We start from the raw sequence: 19,174 nt of genomic DNA, 5'->3' as shown, positions 1-19,174 counted from the left end.
GATACACTTGTTTTAGTCTATTATGTATCTATCATCCAAATAATTCATTTTGGAGTGGGGGATATGATTAACCCTACCCTGGTCATATATGGTAACAGTGGATGGTGACTTCCCCTTGTCTACACATAATGGACAATACTGAACAGTGACCGCCACCCTGCGGTTAGAAGAGGTAAGGTACAAGAAGCAGGTAGGATATATCAAATAGAAAGAAGTCCCACTCTGGCCGAACTTTGAAGTACTATTCGGGTCACACATATCGATATCGTTGACTACCAAAAATGGCCAAATTCACCTCTTACATTAGGAAAAAAACAATATTTAGAGACTTTGAAAAGAGCACAGTTGTCAAAATGTCTAATGTTTATTTTGAGTAGGGACACGTAGTTTTTTGTTTGTTTGTTTGTTTGTTTCTTCAATTGAGTGTGACATCTTGCTCTAGTATAGACAATCTAACGTAGCGGAAATTGACCGGTGTCCTAGCAACCTGTAGCACTTGTTCACCTGAAACTTTAGCTTCGAGGAAATGTCACCTCGCTCCAAACGTTGGCTAGCCAGAAATACTATTCTGAATTTTCACACATTTTGAAAGAAAAGTAAATGAAGTACATGTTTAAGTTTGTTTAGGGTTAAGTTTGATTAAGCAGCAAACATCGAAGCGTGGTTGCTGGAGTCGTGGTGGTTTGTGGAGTAGCTAAAGATGCTTGAAAAGCTCAGTTTAGCTTGTGATAGACTCCTGCCACACAGGCAACTCGCATGTTGTCCCTCCTACTGCGGTATACCACAGCATAGCAAAGACATGTTGATTTACAGTAATGAGGATGTCGAGCAGAAGGTTTGTCAACAAAGTTTTGTTTACTGTGTGTTGCTTTGACTGGCGTTAATTAGCAATGTTTTCATTTTTTAGCAAGAACCCTTATGTAAGAATTTGTGTTATGTACATAAGAGCTAAACCTGCTATTTAAAACAGTTGTTGCCTCTCTAATAAATAGCCTACTATATTTTTATATCGTATATATATATGCTCACTATACTGTATGTTAAATGAAACTTAAGTGAAAGCATTCATTCAAAATAACATGGTACAGATGAATGAAAAATGTTATAGATTTGAACGAATTGGCCACAATCTTGAAGGGAAAAAATACAGCAGGATAAGAAAAGAAAGTGGGTTAGTATATACTGTATGTAATGAGACTTCACTTTGTTTGTTACTAATTGTTGATACTATAGGAGCCACTGTAAGACTGCAAAAACCTATTGTGAATGTGAATCCAAATGTTTGTCCATAGCCTCTTCTGCTTTCTGGCCACCATGGTGAGGTCACCGCCATGACCTTTGGAAAGAAAAGCAGACCCGTTCTCCTCTGCTCTGCCTCTGCTGATTATATCATTGTTTGGGACATTGAACTGTGCCAGAAGAGAGTGAAGGAGGGTAAGTAGCCTAAGTGTGCACAGTAAATAGCTGCTCATTTAATGCCTCATAATAACTTCATTATAAATACAACACCCTACCAATTAAATACTATTTTCAGTTATGGAGCTCTGAGTATGAGTATTGTTAATGAGTGAAAATCTCAACAAGCCTGCCATCTAGTGAAATATATCCAAATAGGTCACTCCTATCTACTGTGGTTATGAACCTCTTGCTCTGAATGTAAACTGGAAGTGAAATGGATTTGTTTGCAGGTAAAGTAGCAGCTGGAATAGTCATTGGGACATTACTGGGTGAAGTCCTCCATCTTTCATTCTGTTTCTCTGATGAACGAGTGGCTGCATGCTCAGGAGCTACAGTACACATTCTCAGCTCAAAGGTACAAGATGACATAAATAGTTGTTTTGTTTTTTGGGGGGATACCTTTAAGTAAGTATGGGTCATTACCTTGGGTTTTTCTGTTGCCTATATTGATTAGAAATACTGTTCTTTAATAAATAAATAAACTTTTTAATACCTCACTTGAATTGGGCCTATTTGATGTAGATCAAAACACATCTCTATAACAAGATAATATTGTTTGTTTGTGATTCATGTAATAGTCATCAGAGTCATTGTTTTTTCTCATCAAAGATTGTTGTTTTTTACACTAGAGAAAAGAAGTTATTTGGTCTTTGACCGGCCACTTGGGACCTTTGACATCAGCAGAGTTTTGTCCGTGGAATAAAGACATTCTCATCACCACATCAGAAGACCGCACGTTTAAGGTCCTCGCTCAAGACTCACAAATGATACAGTCAAAAATGATCACACTTTTTGTAGTGTGTAGACAATCATGTGCATACAAAACAAATATCAAATAGTCCATTATCTGAAGCTGAGTAATAACCATGAAGAACTTTGTCTCTTCTCAGATTTGGGATTTAAAAACTGGAGCCGCATGCTACCATTCCTTTGTGCTTGCAGGTATGTTGATAGTCTTTATTTTTTTATTTCTCATATGAGTATTGCACATATAGTAGGCATTAATCCTCTCATTTAGTTTGTACAGTGTGGGTGGGAGAATTACAAGCATTAGTGGGATCAGTCTTTTATACTGTATAAATTGAATTTGAGCGTCCAAATATAGGCCTCAAGCCTGAAATAGAATAACACTTGTACTGGCTTAAGACTTAAATACAAGTATTTTTGACATTACATAAACATTGGAATACTTTTTTTTTTTTTTTTACCTCTTCTCATGAAATGATTCTGACAATGAGATTTATTCTTGATACATAAAGTATATATCTATCCCAAAATTCTATTGATCAATCTCTTCCTAATGTCAATGTGAAAATTAAACCTCAATTAACCTGTATAATAGGAATAAAAAGAGTAATGTGTCTGAAAACAAAATTATTCAAATTGTATGGACAACCATATATATAATAGTATAAGCAACAACTTCAAATAGCATGTTTTTTTTTACAGTGACTCCTGGAGAGGGTTTAGAGCTTTGCATAGCTTTTCTCCTCAGCTCAACTAAAACAAATTCTGCTCCTCTTTAGCCTCTCCATTGCTCAGTGCCCTCTTCTTGGAGGACACTAAGAACCTCATCACCGGCTCAACTGATGGGCAGGTAAGCGACTGGGACACACATCCTTTAGCAGCTTAACCCTAACCCTGAAACAGCAAGCTATATAACATTTGTATCTGTTGGATTCAGGTGTGGTGCTTTTCTCTCAATGATGACAACAAATGTCACTTGGTGACCAAAATGGACCTTCAGAAGATGGAAAAAAGACACCAAATGCACCAAGAGACTTCAAACCATCAAGCAGGTGATGTTACAAACTAACAATGACGAGTTTTTTAATACAGGCTGTTGATAATCGTTTACCTCTTTTCAGTCTTGAGTTATTTACACTACTTTTTGGATGTTTTCTTCTAGGGGTTGCAGAACAATCAGCTGTAGACAGTGTGGAGACCGCAAAGCCTGTTCTCAAAATGTTCTTTTGTTGCTTATTTACTGACACAACTAACGAGCAGATAAAGTAAGTTAACACTGTTTAAAATGTTAGACGTTAAAATTATTTACAACACTTGCTCAACCTGCTTGTTGTGGGTGCTTGATTTTCTTATGGATAAATAGATCTTATTGTTTTACTTAACAATGGTGGAGAACTGTTATTTGTACAAAGGAATCATAATGAAAATTAGGACAGTCCCAGGACAAATAGCACTGGCTCAATTTTTTTTACTTTCCACACAGTAAAAATGGTATTTAATTCAGGAAAATATAACTAGCATGGTTGTCATGAAAAAAACAACACTAGCAGGCAGCACATTTCTGCCATTAATGTTCCAGAGATACCATACCATACTGTCACAAAATCCTGGAAAAAAACGTCTTGAAATCAACATCTTTCTGGGCTAATTGCTGCACGTGTCCACACAGTCACAGAAAACATCAAAGGAAACATCACACATTACAGGAAACTTTGCAGGCTCAAAGCATAAACTGTTTCAGGCTGTTTAAACACTCGATGTTATTACAGGAAGCAGGCACTTAAAAGGCACAGGCATAACCCTGTGTGTATTTTGTGGACCACTGGGATGAAATGGACATTGATTCCTATTGCTCTTACCAAAGCATATGATCTCAGAGCAGTATCTCATCTTTACTCTTGACTGCAAAAGACGCTTTAGTATAAAAATAAAAATGTAGTCCATCAACTGCGGTGCAACCACAGATGAAGTTGCTTCCGTTTGAAAGGCTTTAACATATAAAACAATTTTTATTTGCAGATAGAAAAGTTATTGACTTCCTATACCACGAGAGTTGCCTGTTTGTACTTTCACAGACTCTCTGTTGGTATAACATTGCATGATATTTTGATATTTATACACAAAGACTAAGAAATATTCAGATTCTTCTCAAATTAGCCATTGTATTTAAAAACTCATCATCATATTTGTCATCCAAAATATTTATCACACCCATATCTAAAATACCAACAGGTTTTTTGTTCCAAGATACAGAGGAATCAGCATAAAAACAATGATGCACATGCATGAAACGACGATGCATGTGCATGAAAATGTGCATTAAATACATTCTCCTCAACCTCATAACCTCAGCATGCCGTTCAGTGCAGGAAGAGGATTAAAATCATCCATCACATTCAACTTCCTCTCCTTCCTACACTGTGGAGCAGTAGTTTCCATCTTACCGGGTGTGCTGTGCATAGTTTAGACTGCATGAAGTCAAAGGAAACCTATAGTCCTATGCTGTGCAAGTCTTGCCACTCCATCACATCAGTATGTTTTTCTTTAGTGTGCGGTTACGTTGTCTTTCCCCACATGATCTTAAAAAAAAAAAAAAGGCTTTTTAGGGGGAAATCCTATAACACTGTTTTTCCATACGTTTCTGTGTGGGCCCCTGCAGGGACAACAGCTGGATATGTATTGGAAGCTCAGATGGCCTGTATGTGGTGGATCCGGCTACCTCAGAGCTACTAACAGCTCTGTATTTTAAAGGTAGGCCGCTCGTGGTCTGACTTCTCCGATTGCTGCTGTACTGCTGATACATGTTTGAGCATTTTTGCGTATTTTGTCCGCAATCACTACACTAGCAGAAATCATCTCATCATTTAACAACAGAAATATCTCAAGGTTGTCAGGGCAATTTTCAGATAGCTCTATTCTCATTGTCTTCCAGTGAAGTATGGTAAAGCATCTTCAATAATGTTGCTATTTCCCTCCTGCTGAGACATTTTAAAATAAATGGTTAGCTTGCAAAATAATAGCAACAGTATTACCATTTACCAGAATTAACGTATTGCACAAGGTGACTGAATTCATCTATTCATTCTTTGCAGTGTTTTTATTTGTATAATGACAGCATATGATTATATTATATGATATGACATCTCATACATATGAACTGGAAATGTCTTCCTCTAGATTACCCCAACCTCAGCATCAAAATGGCAGGCTCTTGGTCAATCTCTCCAGGGCAAGACAACTCGGTGAGTAATTCCAGTAATGTCTTAATACTGTAACCAGATTCTCCCCTGTCGTCCCCCTCGGCCCGTGTCTTTTGGGTTGCAAATGATGATGATCCTTTGACCACTTGTTGAGCATTATACATGCTTGGTGTCTTTGGTCATTCCTGATTCTTGTCAGTTTATGATGATAAAAGTCACATAAAAATGACAAGTTTAACTGAATTTACAAGTTTTACTTTCTGTATAGACTCAACCACTGAAATCAATCCCTATAAAGTAACTGTATCTATGTTCTTTTTGTTTCCTGTATTAACTTTGCCTGTCTTAAGGCGCTCCTGTGCATGAAGTTTGATATTTTTATAACACAGCTTTTTATGTTTTCACAACCCACTTACTGACATTTTTACAAGATTTGACTGTGATCTGCTTCCTGAAGGAAATTGATGTTTTTCTTTTCCTACAGAGAAGCAAATACATGCTATAGTGCAGTGTAAAAATACAACACTCTGACTTACTATTGTACTTAATCCCTTTAAGATTATTCATGAAAACATTTTCTCTCTTTTTTTCAACAATTATGGACAAATGCAGTGGATTAAACATTTTTTTTAAATGATTTAATTCCTTAATTCCTTGTCACACAGATGGTGCTTTTAGTGAGCTCTTTGTTTACTCCACACGTGGTGCTGTTGGAGTTACATCTTCATGAAGTAGAAAGGGTCTGGGCTCGTGATGAAGGCGTTTCAGTGTTCCCAAGGTAAACCTGGAGTTAATGGCAAATATTTTGCGATGTTACTGTGTAGTGACCACTTAGTCATAGTCAAAATAGTCATTTTTGCTCTTCCTTTCCAAACAGAGATTGTACAAAAAAAAAAAAATCTATCAATAATAAGTTCAAGAACCCCTCAACTTCACACAGTTGCTGGAAACCAGGTTTTATTTTGTAAGGACTATCTGCTTAATACAGTGTTATGTAATATTGCATTGTAAGTAATGTTCTGTTCTTCAGTCATTTGCTTATCCGGTGGGAGTTGTGCAGTCAATGTAATGAAATAGCTGCCAATAACAAAAAAAACAACTGCTTCTCTGTGGCTCATGTAATCATTTGTCTCCAGCCAGGAACTGCTCTGCTTAGTGCAGGACTTAACTCTGTGAACATTTTTTTTTTTTTCACATATCTAAACTATAAATCTGCATTAGTTTAAATAAAATTGGCCTTACTGGATGTGCTCCTTTGTCCAGAAAACTACTTGCATTTCTCTCACAATAGCAACACTGTATAAATGCCAAAAAATTAAAATTGTCCCCCAGGGAAGGAATGACATTCATTCAGGTATTAGCTGTACCTTCATAAATGATTATTTAGCAAAATTCCAACCGTAGCAATAAATAGTAATAATTTCATCAACATTATGTGTCTGCAATTTCACAAATGTGTAATTTATGAGCCAAAGCATAATCATGTCAGCCTGTTAAATTTTGCAGAAACCCTGCATTTATAGACTTTTGTTACCTTCCCTCATACAGTGGTCACCTGACCTCACCAGCAATAGGACACATGAGTGTGGCCTGTTTTCCAGTTGGCCTCTTGCCGATGACTCCTGACTCCGACATTTTCCATATTAACTTGGCCTATTATAGCCATTCTTGCCATCTGGTTTTTCATGAGTCAACAATATCATGGTACTGAGAAGAAGAGGAACTAAAAATCCATAACGGTGGAAAAGCTGCGAAGCTCCTTCATTTCCAGTAACCCCCCCCCCCCCCCCTCACCATTTCACCCCTCCCTTGTTTGCAGCTCTCCTCTGCTGCACGAATCTCCTCTGAATGCTGAGTTGAAGAAGAAGAAGAAGGAACCCAGTCATCCCCAAAAGAAAGGTCAGCATCCCAGTCATCGTCTCAGTCTTCACTCACCTCTCACTTGTGCTCATGCACATAAAATAAAAAGGGAGCTACTGCTGTTTGACGGCTCTGGGTTTTAAAAGTATGACCCGTTTTATAGTTCACTCCAGGACTGGCTCGCTGTCTGTTTTGTTTGGCCTCAGACAATTCTTTTAAATTGTACTTATTGTAGGTTTATATAAAGCCTCTTTGGGTATCACACAAGCTGCTGAGAACCTCCTCATTATCTGTAAATATAGTGGATGGAAAACATTCCATCCTTTTGCATTGTAGGGGTTGTTGATGTAGCCTTCATAATTAGATTCCCCTCGGTTTTCATTTGCCACATAGGCAGAAATTTGAAATTATGCAGAAGTCAGAGTACAAAACATTTGAGAGTGATAAATACTTAATAATTAGCCCAGTTTGCTGCATGGATGATTCTTGTGGTAGTGGATTCCAAGGTAAAATGAGTCCATTTGTGGGTCTTTAGTGAGTCATTAGGATCTGCCTGCTTAAAACAATTTCACTGGAGATCTACAGTTTACTCAGGTTTATGTGTTACTCTTAGTGCTGACAAAGCCAGCATTAGCCAACTCCCCACAGCTGGAGTGAAGGGAGCTGCCAGTGTCTGACTATGTAGGAGATCTTCACAGGAGTCTCGAAGTGCTGCTGCGTGACTACAATGTCGACCACAAAAACCACAAACATTCACAGACTTGTGTTACCCACCATGCTGCGCTCATGCATCTCTGCATTGTTACGGGTATGTGCAGAGTTGTATACAAATTACACCATAAACCTTTGAGACTCCTGGAAAGGAAAATGTTCTCCCACTATAAGTCTGAACTGTGAGTGCAGATCAGATAGCTCTGGTCATGTCACAATGCCATGTAACATAATCATAAAGTGAAACAGGACTGTTGGCTTTTCAATATGGTGATAATGAGGTGCTATTACTTTTTGCATGAGGTCACCTGTCATAAGTGTAATGCCCAAGTCCTGTTGCCTGGATTAAGTTCTTTTGGTATCATGGACTACTAAAACAGCAATCAGTGTTGAATGGCCTTGACTGCATGTTCAGGGCTCACTTACACAATACACAACAAAGTGACACTTTGATCAGTCCAGTTTGAATGAAAAATGTTTGCTGCTATTTACTATTGTTCAATTGTTTTATAGCAACTATAGTATCATATTGTTTAGTACTTCTAGTTTTGGTTTCAGATCAGATGCCATGTCCTTTCACTTACTTTTGCTCCTCTTTCCTCCTGTGTGTCCCACTTTTCACAGCTCAGTAAGGCAATAGCTCATACCACAGACTCTGGTTGCAGTCAAAATAATACCATAGAGTCATGTGCTATACCTGCTATGGTTTATACTTCTGTATTTTTAGAAGCTTGAATTATTTAGTCTTTTTCGTGGGCCACATTCCATCAACTCAAAGGGAGGTCTGACTTTTGCCATCTCCCATTTTTTGACTGAGTTAGTAGTTTGTTGTAGCATAAATCTATGAGTCTCATCCCTTCTAATACAGGCAACCCAAACTGCTAAATAAATAATTTTCACCTCTTAAAAAATAACATACAACACTAACGTAGTATCCTCCAATTGTTGTCCTCTCAGACAGCCAAATAACCACTCAGGTTTTTTTAGCCATATGTCCTTACTGTCAGATTGAAGAATTTGAGTATTATGAAACTTTATTTATTCTGGCAAATGGCTAAAACAGCTTAAGCTAAGTTTTACACAATGAGAGCTGTAAATGGAGCACTCAGCAAACGATTTTACGCAGATATGACTTGACTTGGAAATTTGTCTGAAACTCTCACTTTGCTTCAAAAAGCATCTAGTGTGAAGTCAGCGTAAATTATGAGATTTTTACAGCCCCATAAAAGTAAATGACCATTATATGTCAGCAGGGGGTCAATAGGGCTGTTGGGTAACGCCAAGTGATTGTATTGCCAGGTAATTAGATTTCTGGCCTAAGATGCTGAGTATACTGCATATAATCTGTTCTGGCTCAAAAGCTGGTTTCATTGCTGCTACACTTCACACACAAAAGCCTAACCCTAAGGAGTGGAAGAAGGTGCTACTACATGGGACTGACCAGTGGCGCAGGGGCTGAACAGTTAATTGAAATATTATTGAAATTTCTTCTTCTTCTTTTTTCAATCAAGGTAAAATGTGTATGAATGACTTCGATAGAGATGTTCCAGCCTACAAATCATATTCTGCAAACATAAGGGAGCATACTTGTTTGACACAACCCCCTCTCCCCCCCCATCCCCCGAGAAAATCGTATGGCAATCACAATACATGTGTGTCAAAAATAATTGCAATATGAAAGCTTATTCAGCCTTAAGTGGCACAAAGATTGGAACTATACCAATTTGATCCAAGTTAAATGCCAGTTTCATAAAACCTTGTAGATTTATTGTATAAACACCTGGTGCAAGTGTCCTCATGAAAAACAACAACATTGAAGTAAGGAAGCAAATAATTAAATTACTTTTACAGAAACCGCACAGCATAAATAGTACCAACAGTACTTTCCCTAGGAAATAACAGATAAACACATACAGATTAAGAAATAAGTAACATTTACCTACAGTAGGAAAGAACAATTGAACAGAGTAATATTTCTTGGATTTCAAATGTATTTTACAGGAAAATATCTTTAATGATATCAAATATCATTAAGGCAACATATCATTAAAGCCAGTCAACATTGGTACTCAACGAAGATGAAAAACACTTCCAGATAAGACATTCATACATTGTTGTGTTGGGAGGGTTGGAACCAGGCTGATTTCAGATGTCAGGAGTTCAAATGTCATCTGCCACTCATTCTCACAGTTGCATTGTCCAGGTTTACTTGTAGTTTTGTTGGTCTACCCTTTGACAAATGAATGTAATGTTATTCATTACATTTTTACAGCTTACATGTAATAAAATAGTGTTAATACATGAGCTGTAAGCCAAATCAATATATTTTTCCTGATGCAACTTAAGTCCTAAATTGCCGCTTGTATTTGACAGCGGAGGCTTTTGGAAAGCCTCACACATTTTAATGACTGTGGAAAAAGTGAGCTCATTGTAATATAGTAAAGGCACTGACAGCGAGCAGAATGAACCATCCTACAGTTTGTGGCTGATGCACATAATCCTTACAACACTGTGGTCCCCCAATAATATTGTATCTTCCTTTCATAGTATAATTCATGAAATTCACTTCAGTATAATGAGTAGTTTTTATCCTAGTGGAAAATAACACACAAACTTTTACTTTAATATTTGACCCATATTGTAAAACTACTTTCTTATGACTGTTGATTTGTAAATGGGACTCTCTTACTTTTTAGTATCTTATATCTGTGTTTACATGCATGTCATTTATACTTGTGCAATATTTATTAATTTGTCTTTGTCTTGATTGGCACAAAGGAGGAACAAAGGAGCAGCCTCTGGTTTTCCACACAAAAGTAAAATCATCTGGATACACCAGTGCCCCACGGTAGGTTAATGGAGTAACTTGTTTTCCCTAATAGGAAATCAAATTAGACTTTATTGAATTGTCCAACACTGGGTGAGGGTCAAGAGCAACAGAAAAGTAAATCCAAGTGAGTGGAGGAATTGATCTCTGTTTTTCCTTTTCCTTGTATTTCTTTATTTTCTTAAAGTGACTACTTGAATGGTGCTAACTTTACACTTTCACTGTCTTCTGTCACAGCCCTTATTGCACTGTGCTGTGAAACACTCAGGATAGATCATACACACAAATTGATCTTCACCATAGACCTTGTCCTGTTATAGTTAGTTTTACACTCATCCAGATGACGCTGGTGCAGACTGCAGGACAGTCAGAGCAGTTGATCTTTACCGAGGTTGGGATGTTCTGACAGTCCAAGAAAGAGTCCTTAGAATTTAGATTTTGACTTCAGTGTCTCATCAATGGATCTGATTGGCCGTCTCCCTCGCTGCCAGTTTTCACATGTTGATGTTCAAGTTTTCAACATGACAAGTATCAGCTACTTTACTGCTTTCACCAATCATCCACTTACAGCTCTGTCGGCAACAGGACTTGAAGAAGGTTCTATTTAACCTCCAGCAGTCTCCAGGCTAACCTGGCAAACAACATATCGCTCTCCAGGATGAAATGAGGCTTTATAAATACGACGACCTGATACATGAGCCATCAGAAGAAAATTTTGGTTTTGTGTTTGCCTTTCAGAATGACGATGTTTTCACCTAAAACAAATATTCAGAAGAATCCCTCCTCTAACAAGGCTAACAAAACGAAGTAAGCTGTTTCATCATTTAAAATTCAGTTTTGGGTAAGTTTTAAAATGTTATTTTTTGTATATAAGTACTGAGGTTTTTTTGTCATTTAGAGGTTTGCTGATCAGAGATTATCCAGCAGACGGTGCAGCTCCTACTGTTCCACATGTTAACCTCAGCGTTGCTAACAAACCAGTCAACTGCCTTCAGTATTCAGGTGAGACAATACTGCTGCGGCCACTCTGACCAAAAATTATAAAACATAATATAATGATTTATTTGAAAAACTGGACAGTCAAAAAATCTTTATTATGTTATTATGTATATTCCTAAGTATTTTTCCTCTGCCTATATGTATGAATGTATATTATTATTGCAGAATCATATACATGGTAAATGGTTCAACACAAATTGCTTTTCTCCCTGCAAAGACACGCATTTCCATTTTTGGTAAAAAAAAAAAAAAAAAAAAGAATAATAATAATCAACTGTTGACCAAAATATCCTTATAAAACTATTCTGTTTCCTTGTCTCCCAGGTGACGGAAAACAAATCCTGTGTGGTCTTGGCGACAGCTCAGTGCTATTGTACAAGTCCTCCCTTACTGGCAGTCCAGCTGTCTACACAGGTGCATGCGGCGAATATGAGTATCCATACCTTTAAATATATCTGGTTAGACAGTATGTGCACTGGGTACCCGCAGTGTTTTTGTCAGCCATGCGTTTGAATGGTGTGTCTTTCACCACCACATCAAGCATCTGTTTGCCACTTGAGGCATCAAGTACAGTGGAAATGCAGACTCCACAAGGGGGCAGCAGAGATAAGAGGACAGAAGTTGACCAGTGGGTCACTGTGAGCCTCTCCTCTTCCATCTGCCCCGACTCTAAGATCCATAAAAGTAAATGTTGCAGTCACACGCTTTATCTGTCCTCTGCACACAGGGCACAACAAGCCAGTGAGCAGTGTTAGCTGGAGCCTCAACAGACAGTGGTGGTTGAGTGCCTCAGAAGACCGGTCACTACGAGTGTGGACCCATGACGGCACAGAGCCTGCCATTATCATGGTAAATGTCCCATGCATTCACTGGCTCACCCTTGTACTTGCGTGTTTTTTTCTTTACAAGTTATGTTTAGTCTCTGTCACCCTCATGCTAACCGTCACCACTACATGCCCTACCTTAAGCCTTAATCAAACCTTCACTCACTCATTATTCTAAGCCCAAGCCCTAACCATAAAAAAACAGCCAAATGAGGACCAGCCAGAGTGACCTCATATTGCAAAAATGTCCTCCCTCTGAAGGTCTAAAAACTCAAATTGGTTCACAAGTAAAACCAAACAACTACAGACATATGCTGTACACATTTTTCACTCTCTCTCCTGTCTTAAGACGGCTGTGATTACTTGAAGAATTATGTCTGTAATTGCAGTGTTGCAAATGAGGCAATGATACCACACTTGAATGACAGTAAAACAGTGGTTGCTACTGTATCCACAATGTTTTCCTTCATGTTCCCATTTGTTGTTCTTAGTGAGATGTAGTCAAAGTTTAATGTCTCAAGTTTGGATTCTGTAAGTTGCAAACTGTTGTTTATCAAGGGTGATGTAAAGAGTAGTGGCGCAATGCAGGTAAGAGATGCTATGATGAAAATGATCCAATATGCTTTGTCTGTAACACATTAGGAACTCTTTTATAATTGATGCCCCGTAGGGGAATTTCTGTATTATTTTGATATACAGGTTGTTAAATTCATTTTTTCCTTTTCTAATGGAATAGCCTCATGGAATTAAATAGAGAAAGCCAAATTAATTGCAATGATAAATGGTGTATTTGTTGGCTCAGAGATAGCACCTTTGTCATTCAAAGCATCTGCCGGGCTCAGAGCATCCAAAACTCTGATCATACACAGGCCTTCCTTACTTTCACGAGGTATCATATCTAACAGGACAGTCAGAAGTGTGACTGCTTTTCCCATGCCAAGATGAAACAAAGGTCCGTCATCAAAATCCTGGGTGTCCCCTCTGCTGATGCTAACCATCCCAGCTCTGCTCCACACAGTGAGATCGATTTGAACTTGGCTGGGCCTGTAGCCTTTGACTGCTTGGTGTTCTTGTGAAACAATCTGGCAACAAGTGCAGGTCTTCTCGGGGACAAGAGCTCTGCCGGGCTGTGCCAGATTTACAAGTAGCTTTATGCAGTAAGAACATAGATTTCTCAGCACTGGAAGTCTTTAGGTATAAGATAGTTGTGCCACAACTATAAACCAGGTCAGAGTAAAACATCTGACAGGATGGTTCATATGCTTGCTTCTTTTACCTTGACAGACTCTAACTATGCCCTATTTGGGTTAAGGAAAGCCACACACTATGTTTCTTATGAGGATACCTCTTCCTGAGTTAACGCCCACCTTTTTTGTAACAGATTTTCTTTTCCATTTTCCACATGGTATGAAAAACTCCTCTATCAACTGTGGGTAGACAAAAATGAGGAGCTGTTGGTTGCGAAATTGGGTCAGCGATATCTGACTTGAACAAACATTCAAGATTTAATGGTCTGCCATTTTTGCCCACAAGTTTATTGCTCTGCATTTGATGGGATTGCACTCTACAATGCAGGCTATGCAGATTACCCCATTTTAGCATGGCATCCATCATTAGGAGACACTAAAAACTATCGAGATTTACAGTTTTAACTATAACAGTTTTTCAATACTTTTGGAATGCAGCTGTGACTTTACTTTTAATCATTTTCAGCAACATGGACTGCATTGTTAAACAAAACTATTCAGGATCATACTTTTTCAAAGTTGTTGTCTCCGTTAGTGTATGGGTTTGCATTAATTATAATCTCAGTTATTACGAAAAAGAAAATCAGATGCTGATAATATGTCTTCTTATTGTTTGGCCTCATTGAATTAAATGAACTGATATTTTGATAGTATATTTTCCCACAGCATCATTAATTAATTCAAAGAGTTTTATTATTGTCTGTCTTCTTTTCTCTTGCAGGGTGACAGTTTGTTCTCCAAACCCATAAGAGGTGCTCAGTTCTACTACCTTGACAAATTTCTGCTTTTTGCATCTGGGCCCTCTCTGTGCTTGTACCTGTATAATGTGGACACTACGCGTGACAGCATCAGGAGGTATGAAGTGATTACTATATATTCTGAACTCTTTTAACACATACTGTAAAGCTGTTGATGATACATGAACCAGCTATTGGTTGTGAGAGTAATTATTTTGATGATTATTACATTATGCTATGCTGAGAAAACATGTAGAATGAACATAAATGTAGAGTTCCAGTTTCTCACACAACTGAGCAACCTCAGTTGTGGGTCTAACACAGCACACAATAGCAGACATGCCATGTTTTTGGAGAGTTTAAGATGGTCCTTTTCTATCAAGGCCCTAAATTATACATTAACCTGTGGTATTAACATATTAGTCACATCATATAACCCCAAATGAGCTCTTTGGCTGTAGAAACATTTTGCAAAAGAAGTAAGGATATCAGTATACTAATCAATGCACTGCATTGTTGCTTTCTTATATTTCTTAGCTTTTCTTGCCTAGAGGTCATGGGATAATTGCTGAAAAGTAATGACAGCAGTGGTACTGACCTCTTTATTTGGGACTTTTGTATAAGAAGCTTCATACCATTCTGTGTTACACAATCACCATGGTGTACTGTAGACTTTCAAGTCTTTAAACCATCCCGTGGGGGAATACTTTGTACTAGTGCAGCAAAACTACAATGCAGGTAAAAGGGGAATTATAGAAGGATCAAAGGATTAGTCTGTTTTATGTAATCTATTAAGGAAGCTGGCTTTAATGGTGATTTGATGGGGGTCTGGCTTTATTTAGCTGCTACCACAGTCACTGCTGACACTCATTACCACCTCAACTGCTTACTGTGTACTGTAAGCTGTCAGGGTTTATAACTGAGGCCAGAACAATGACAATAAAGGGCCCCCATACCCTTTTCTAGTAGTACATGTTGCTTGTTCATGTTTTTCTCCTTCGGTAGTAATTCATGTGATGCATCTCATGGATGGGAAATACTTCAACTGTCACCAGTCAGTAAAAACAAAATCATAAATCCATTGTAAAGGGCATTTCCTCCTTCTGAATTATTTCCCTCAGCTGTCTAGTTCAGACAGAGAGCAACAATGACGTGTTAGACTGACCTTGAAAACACAATGCAATTTCTTTCACTTCTTAGATATCAGCAACGGAGTGTCATCAAATTGGCAAGCTGCGGTATGACAACATCAACGACCGACATCACCGCCTTGTCTGCAGTCAATGATTTCTTCTCCTGTATCCTTTTCGCTTGTTGTTATTCATGAAACAGGAAGTGTTATTGTCTAGACTGCACTGATGCTGGGGAGGGCAAAGTAAGCCCATGCCTTCAGTGGGTTTACTCTGAGCATCTGGTTGGACCAGTTCCATGTCAACCACAGCAATCAGTGTGTGCTTCATAAAGTCTTCAGCTTTCGCCACAGGGCGGCTGATTTTACCTGTAACTCATTTAGGTGTCTTTAATTTTTCAGGAATGTCTGCATTCTAACCCCTTGTTAAGGTTTACAACATATTTACTTTCCAATAAATCCACTGAACTGAGCTGCATTTGGATGAGTGAGATCCTGTCGGAAATTATTTTGCACCTCTGTGCGCAGGCCAAATAGAAAATAGCTACACAATGAGAAGAACTTGGCCAACTTGTATATCATTAAAGATCTAACTGAGAACTTCTTTACACCACACAAAAGAAATAATTTCTTTTCTAAGTTCACAAAGACATACACATGCATTTAAAGTTATAACTGAAAAATATAAATTACTTTGCTCCTACTAATTATACATAATATATAATATTTCATTGTGGTTTTAACTGACTGTCTGTTCTTATTTTAGAGTAATTAAAAAAACCCTGACTAGTAGAAAAGCAACTCTGCATAAACTGTAAAACTTGCTGACAACTATTGACATTTAAAAACAAAATAGTATTTCATCGCAGCATGGAATGATTGAAGCTGTCTGCAAGAAAGCAAACAGCGTGTTATATGTACGTGTTTCTATTCTAATGGCACAATAAAATCAAAATAATTTATTCAGCCATGCAACCAGCTCAGCGCCAGCTTCTATTGTTGGCCCAACAATAGAGCCTACATTATATGGATCAAATATGTTGTATCTTACTTTGCAGTGCTGACCCAGTGTCAACGGTCTCAGGAGAGTCATTTTGAACGCTTGAACTTGCATTGCATCTCATTGACAGCAGGCCTGTTGTTTCTAAAATATAGTTGCCATTATGTTTCTTGACAGCTGTGTCAGACATTGTTTTGCTGTGTGGTTCAGATCGATCCATTCAAGTGTTTGACATGAACAAGAGTGCAGTTGCCTCAAAGCTGCCCAATGCCCACAGCAGAGCCATTCACTGCATTACACAGAACAAGGTGAGGCCATTAAATGTTCTTATGAATGTCCAAGTAGAAATTTAATATAATCAATCATAATTATATTCTCTTTATCGTATGCGTTCTATTAAGATTTAGTATCTTTATGAGATGATAACAAATGCATTAAGTATTTGGTCTCCATGCACAGATTATTTAGAAATAAGAAATTGTTGAAAATTAGAAAGAAAGAAAAACTTGATTTTTACTTCTAATGTGACTGGTACATGTAAGCAGTGCATGCTGCAACATCCTGACGATACCACTTTATTACAATCATGGAGCAAACACTTATTGGTTTTGTTTTTTTTAAGTCACAAATACAACTTTCTTATGCTCTTGAGTTTTTGTCAAATAAGTTTCAGACTTTTCCAGTTTGGACGAAAACTTGTGATAACTTCTGACCTTCGTGAAGGATCAAGGCAAAGACCTCTTATCTCTCCACAGGCAGACTGCGTGACGTATATAGTCTTAACCCACACAGAGAAGAATTTGCTTGACTTGGCATCAGTTGGTAGTGTGAGCCCCATCTTCCATCTTACTCTAGAAGGGTCTAGTATTTGGCAGATGTTGTGGAGTTACATAAGACATCTATGAGTGTTGTGCGAGTTACATAAGGCACAGATCGTCTTTGGGGGAATAAAAGTGTTAGTTTGCGGCGTGAATGAAAAAGGTCATGGTTTAAAAAAAAAAAATGTCTTGGTTACCCAAATGTTTCCATGACAGACGGACAGGACATGCCATCATCGGTATCATTCATCTTACTGAGTGTTTGAATGTAAATCCCTGGTGCATCAGGATTAAGACTGCCATAGGAGATGGCAGGAGGAGATTCAATGCTGGATGAAAACTGTTCCATGATGCAGTTAGGGTTTATGTGGCCTTACTCCCACATCACTGTCTTGGACCAATATGGGGCCCAATTTGCTGGTGTCTAACAAGTAGACAGCTTGGGCCTGTATCCACGTCCATTATAGTGTTATGAGGAATGTAATACTGCATCACTCAAAATGAAATTGTAATATCAGTAATAAATCCATGCGTTCAAGTCTGGGGCTCTGCATATTCTTTACTTTTCCTTATAGCTATCGCATTACATTGAACTGAAGGTCCGGGGTTCTCTCCATATATACCAGTAGTCACATGAATGTATCACAACAAAACCATCCATTTTGATCATTAAAATGAAAGACGTTTTTAACTAATTTGATGCTTATATAACCCTTTGGAAACAGGCTTGTACCTGGTGACCTTGAGGTTTTAACTTCTGCGTTGACCTGTGCATAGTTGATGCTCAGGCCAGTCTGGATTATCTGGACACACTGCAGCTAGTAGCATGGATTAAATGCATTAACTCATTCAACTGCGATGCACTCTGGCACACAGCTGACAACCCTCCTTCTGCCCAGAAGTGCCTGTTCTTTGTCACGCCAGCTATTGTGCTCCATGCATAGTGGAAAGCCTCGGAGTGTTGTTACAGCCTGGCTATTGCGTCAATGTGGGGTCCTCCGCCTGGGTGCCTGAGGGCTTTTGGTTGCTGTAGGGTTAATACCTGCGGATCAGAGGGATTGCCCCTGCTTGGAGGCTGCACACATAACATCACTCTTCTCTCCGTTCTTGCTTTCTCGTCCCGAGGCGTACCAAACATCAGGAACTTTAGCATACGAAGCAGCTTTTCCCACTTTAAATTTCCATCACCCCTTCTGCAAAATTCACCTGGAACTCATCAGAGCAGAGGACTTCATGGAAAATGGAACTGGAAATGCCCTCTCAGACTCCCATTCTCACACTCTTAATGGAAATCTAAACAAAAAACACCCCCACCGCTGCTCTCCCACTCTCTCACTCACACACACACTCTTGATTGTATCTTCTGGTAACCTGGTGTGATGTGTAGTGGGACCTCTATGTATTTACAGCTAGTGTCAATCTTAGTGTGGTTCATAAATGATGAAAGATGTAAAGAATATGACACACAAAAGCAAATGAACAATCCCAGTTTTATTCCCTGCCCAATGTGTTTGCTTTGTCAGATAAATAATATGAACACTATTTCCCAATGCAAGATACACAGCAACAGAATAGTCCAGCACTGGACGATAAGAGAAGCTGATTTACAACCCATTT

General features: G+C 38.4%; 1 protein-coding gene across 1 annotated transcript in view; it reads left to right on the top strand.

The window, feature by feature from the left end:
- Window positions 1-700: 700 nt before the first annotated feature.
- The window catches only part of wdr27 (WD repeat domain 27), a gene marked incomplete at both ends in the record, with an annotated part of 36,963 nt that continues 18,489 nt past the window's right edge, over window positions 701-19,174 (top strand). The window contains 20 exons of the mRNA XM_083987569.1: window positions 701-835; window positions 1,293-1,434; window positions 1,689-1,813; window positions 2,088-2,201; window positions 2,349-2,400; window positions 2,985-3,055; window positions 3,143-3,257; window positions 3,368-3,425; window positions 4,865-4,956; window positions 5,383-5,447; window positions 6,071-6,183; window positions 7,225-7,304; window positions 10,755-10,824; window positions 11,542-11,610; window positions 11,702-11,805; window positions 12,127-12,216; window positions 12,530-12,651; window positions 14,595-14,735; window positions 15,818-15,908; window positions 16,926-17,047. Of these exons, the coding sequence (XP_083843695.1) occupies window positions 701-835; window positions 1,293-1,434; window positions 1,689-1,813; window positions 2,088-2,201; window positions 2,349-2,400; window positions 2,985-3,055; window positions 3,143-3,257; window positions 3,368-3,425; window positions 4,865-4,956; window positions 5,383-5,447; window positions 6,071-6,183; window positions 7,225-7,304; window positions 10,755-10,824; window positions 11,542-11,610; window positions 11,702-11,805; window positions 12,127-12,216; window positions 12,530-12,651; window positions 14,595-14,735; window positions 15,818-15,908; window positions 16,926-17,047 (1,971 nt within the window). The remainder of the gene's footprint in view (window positions 836-1,292; window positions 1,435-1,688; window positions 1,814-2,087; window positions 2,202-2,348; window positions 2,401-2,984; window positions 3,056-3,142; window positions 3,258-3,367; window positions 3,426-4,864; window positions 4,957-5,382; window positions 5,448-6,070; window positions 6,184-7,224; window positions 7,305-10,754; window positions 10,825-11,541; window positions 11,611-11,701; window positions 11,806-12,126; window positions 12,217-12,529; window positions 12,652-14,594; window positions 14,736-15,817; window positions 15,909-16,925; window positions 17,048-19,174) is intronic.

The sequence above is a fragment of the Trachurus trachurus genome (genome assembly GCF_905171665.1).
Source record: "Trachurus trachurus genome assembly, chromosome: 15".
NCBI classification, from domain to species: domain Eukaryota; kingdom Metazoa; phylum Chordata; class Actinopteri; order Carangiformes; family Carangidae; genus Trachurus; species Trachurus trachurus.
This window is presented reverse-complemented; position numbering and strand designations above follow the sequence as displayed.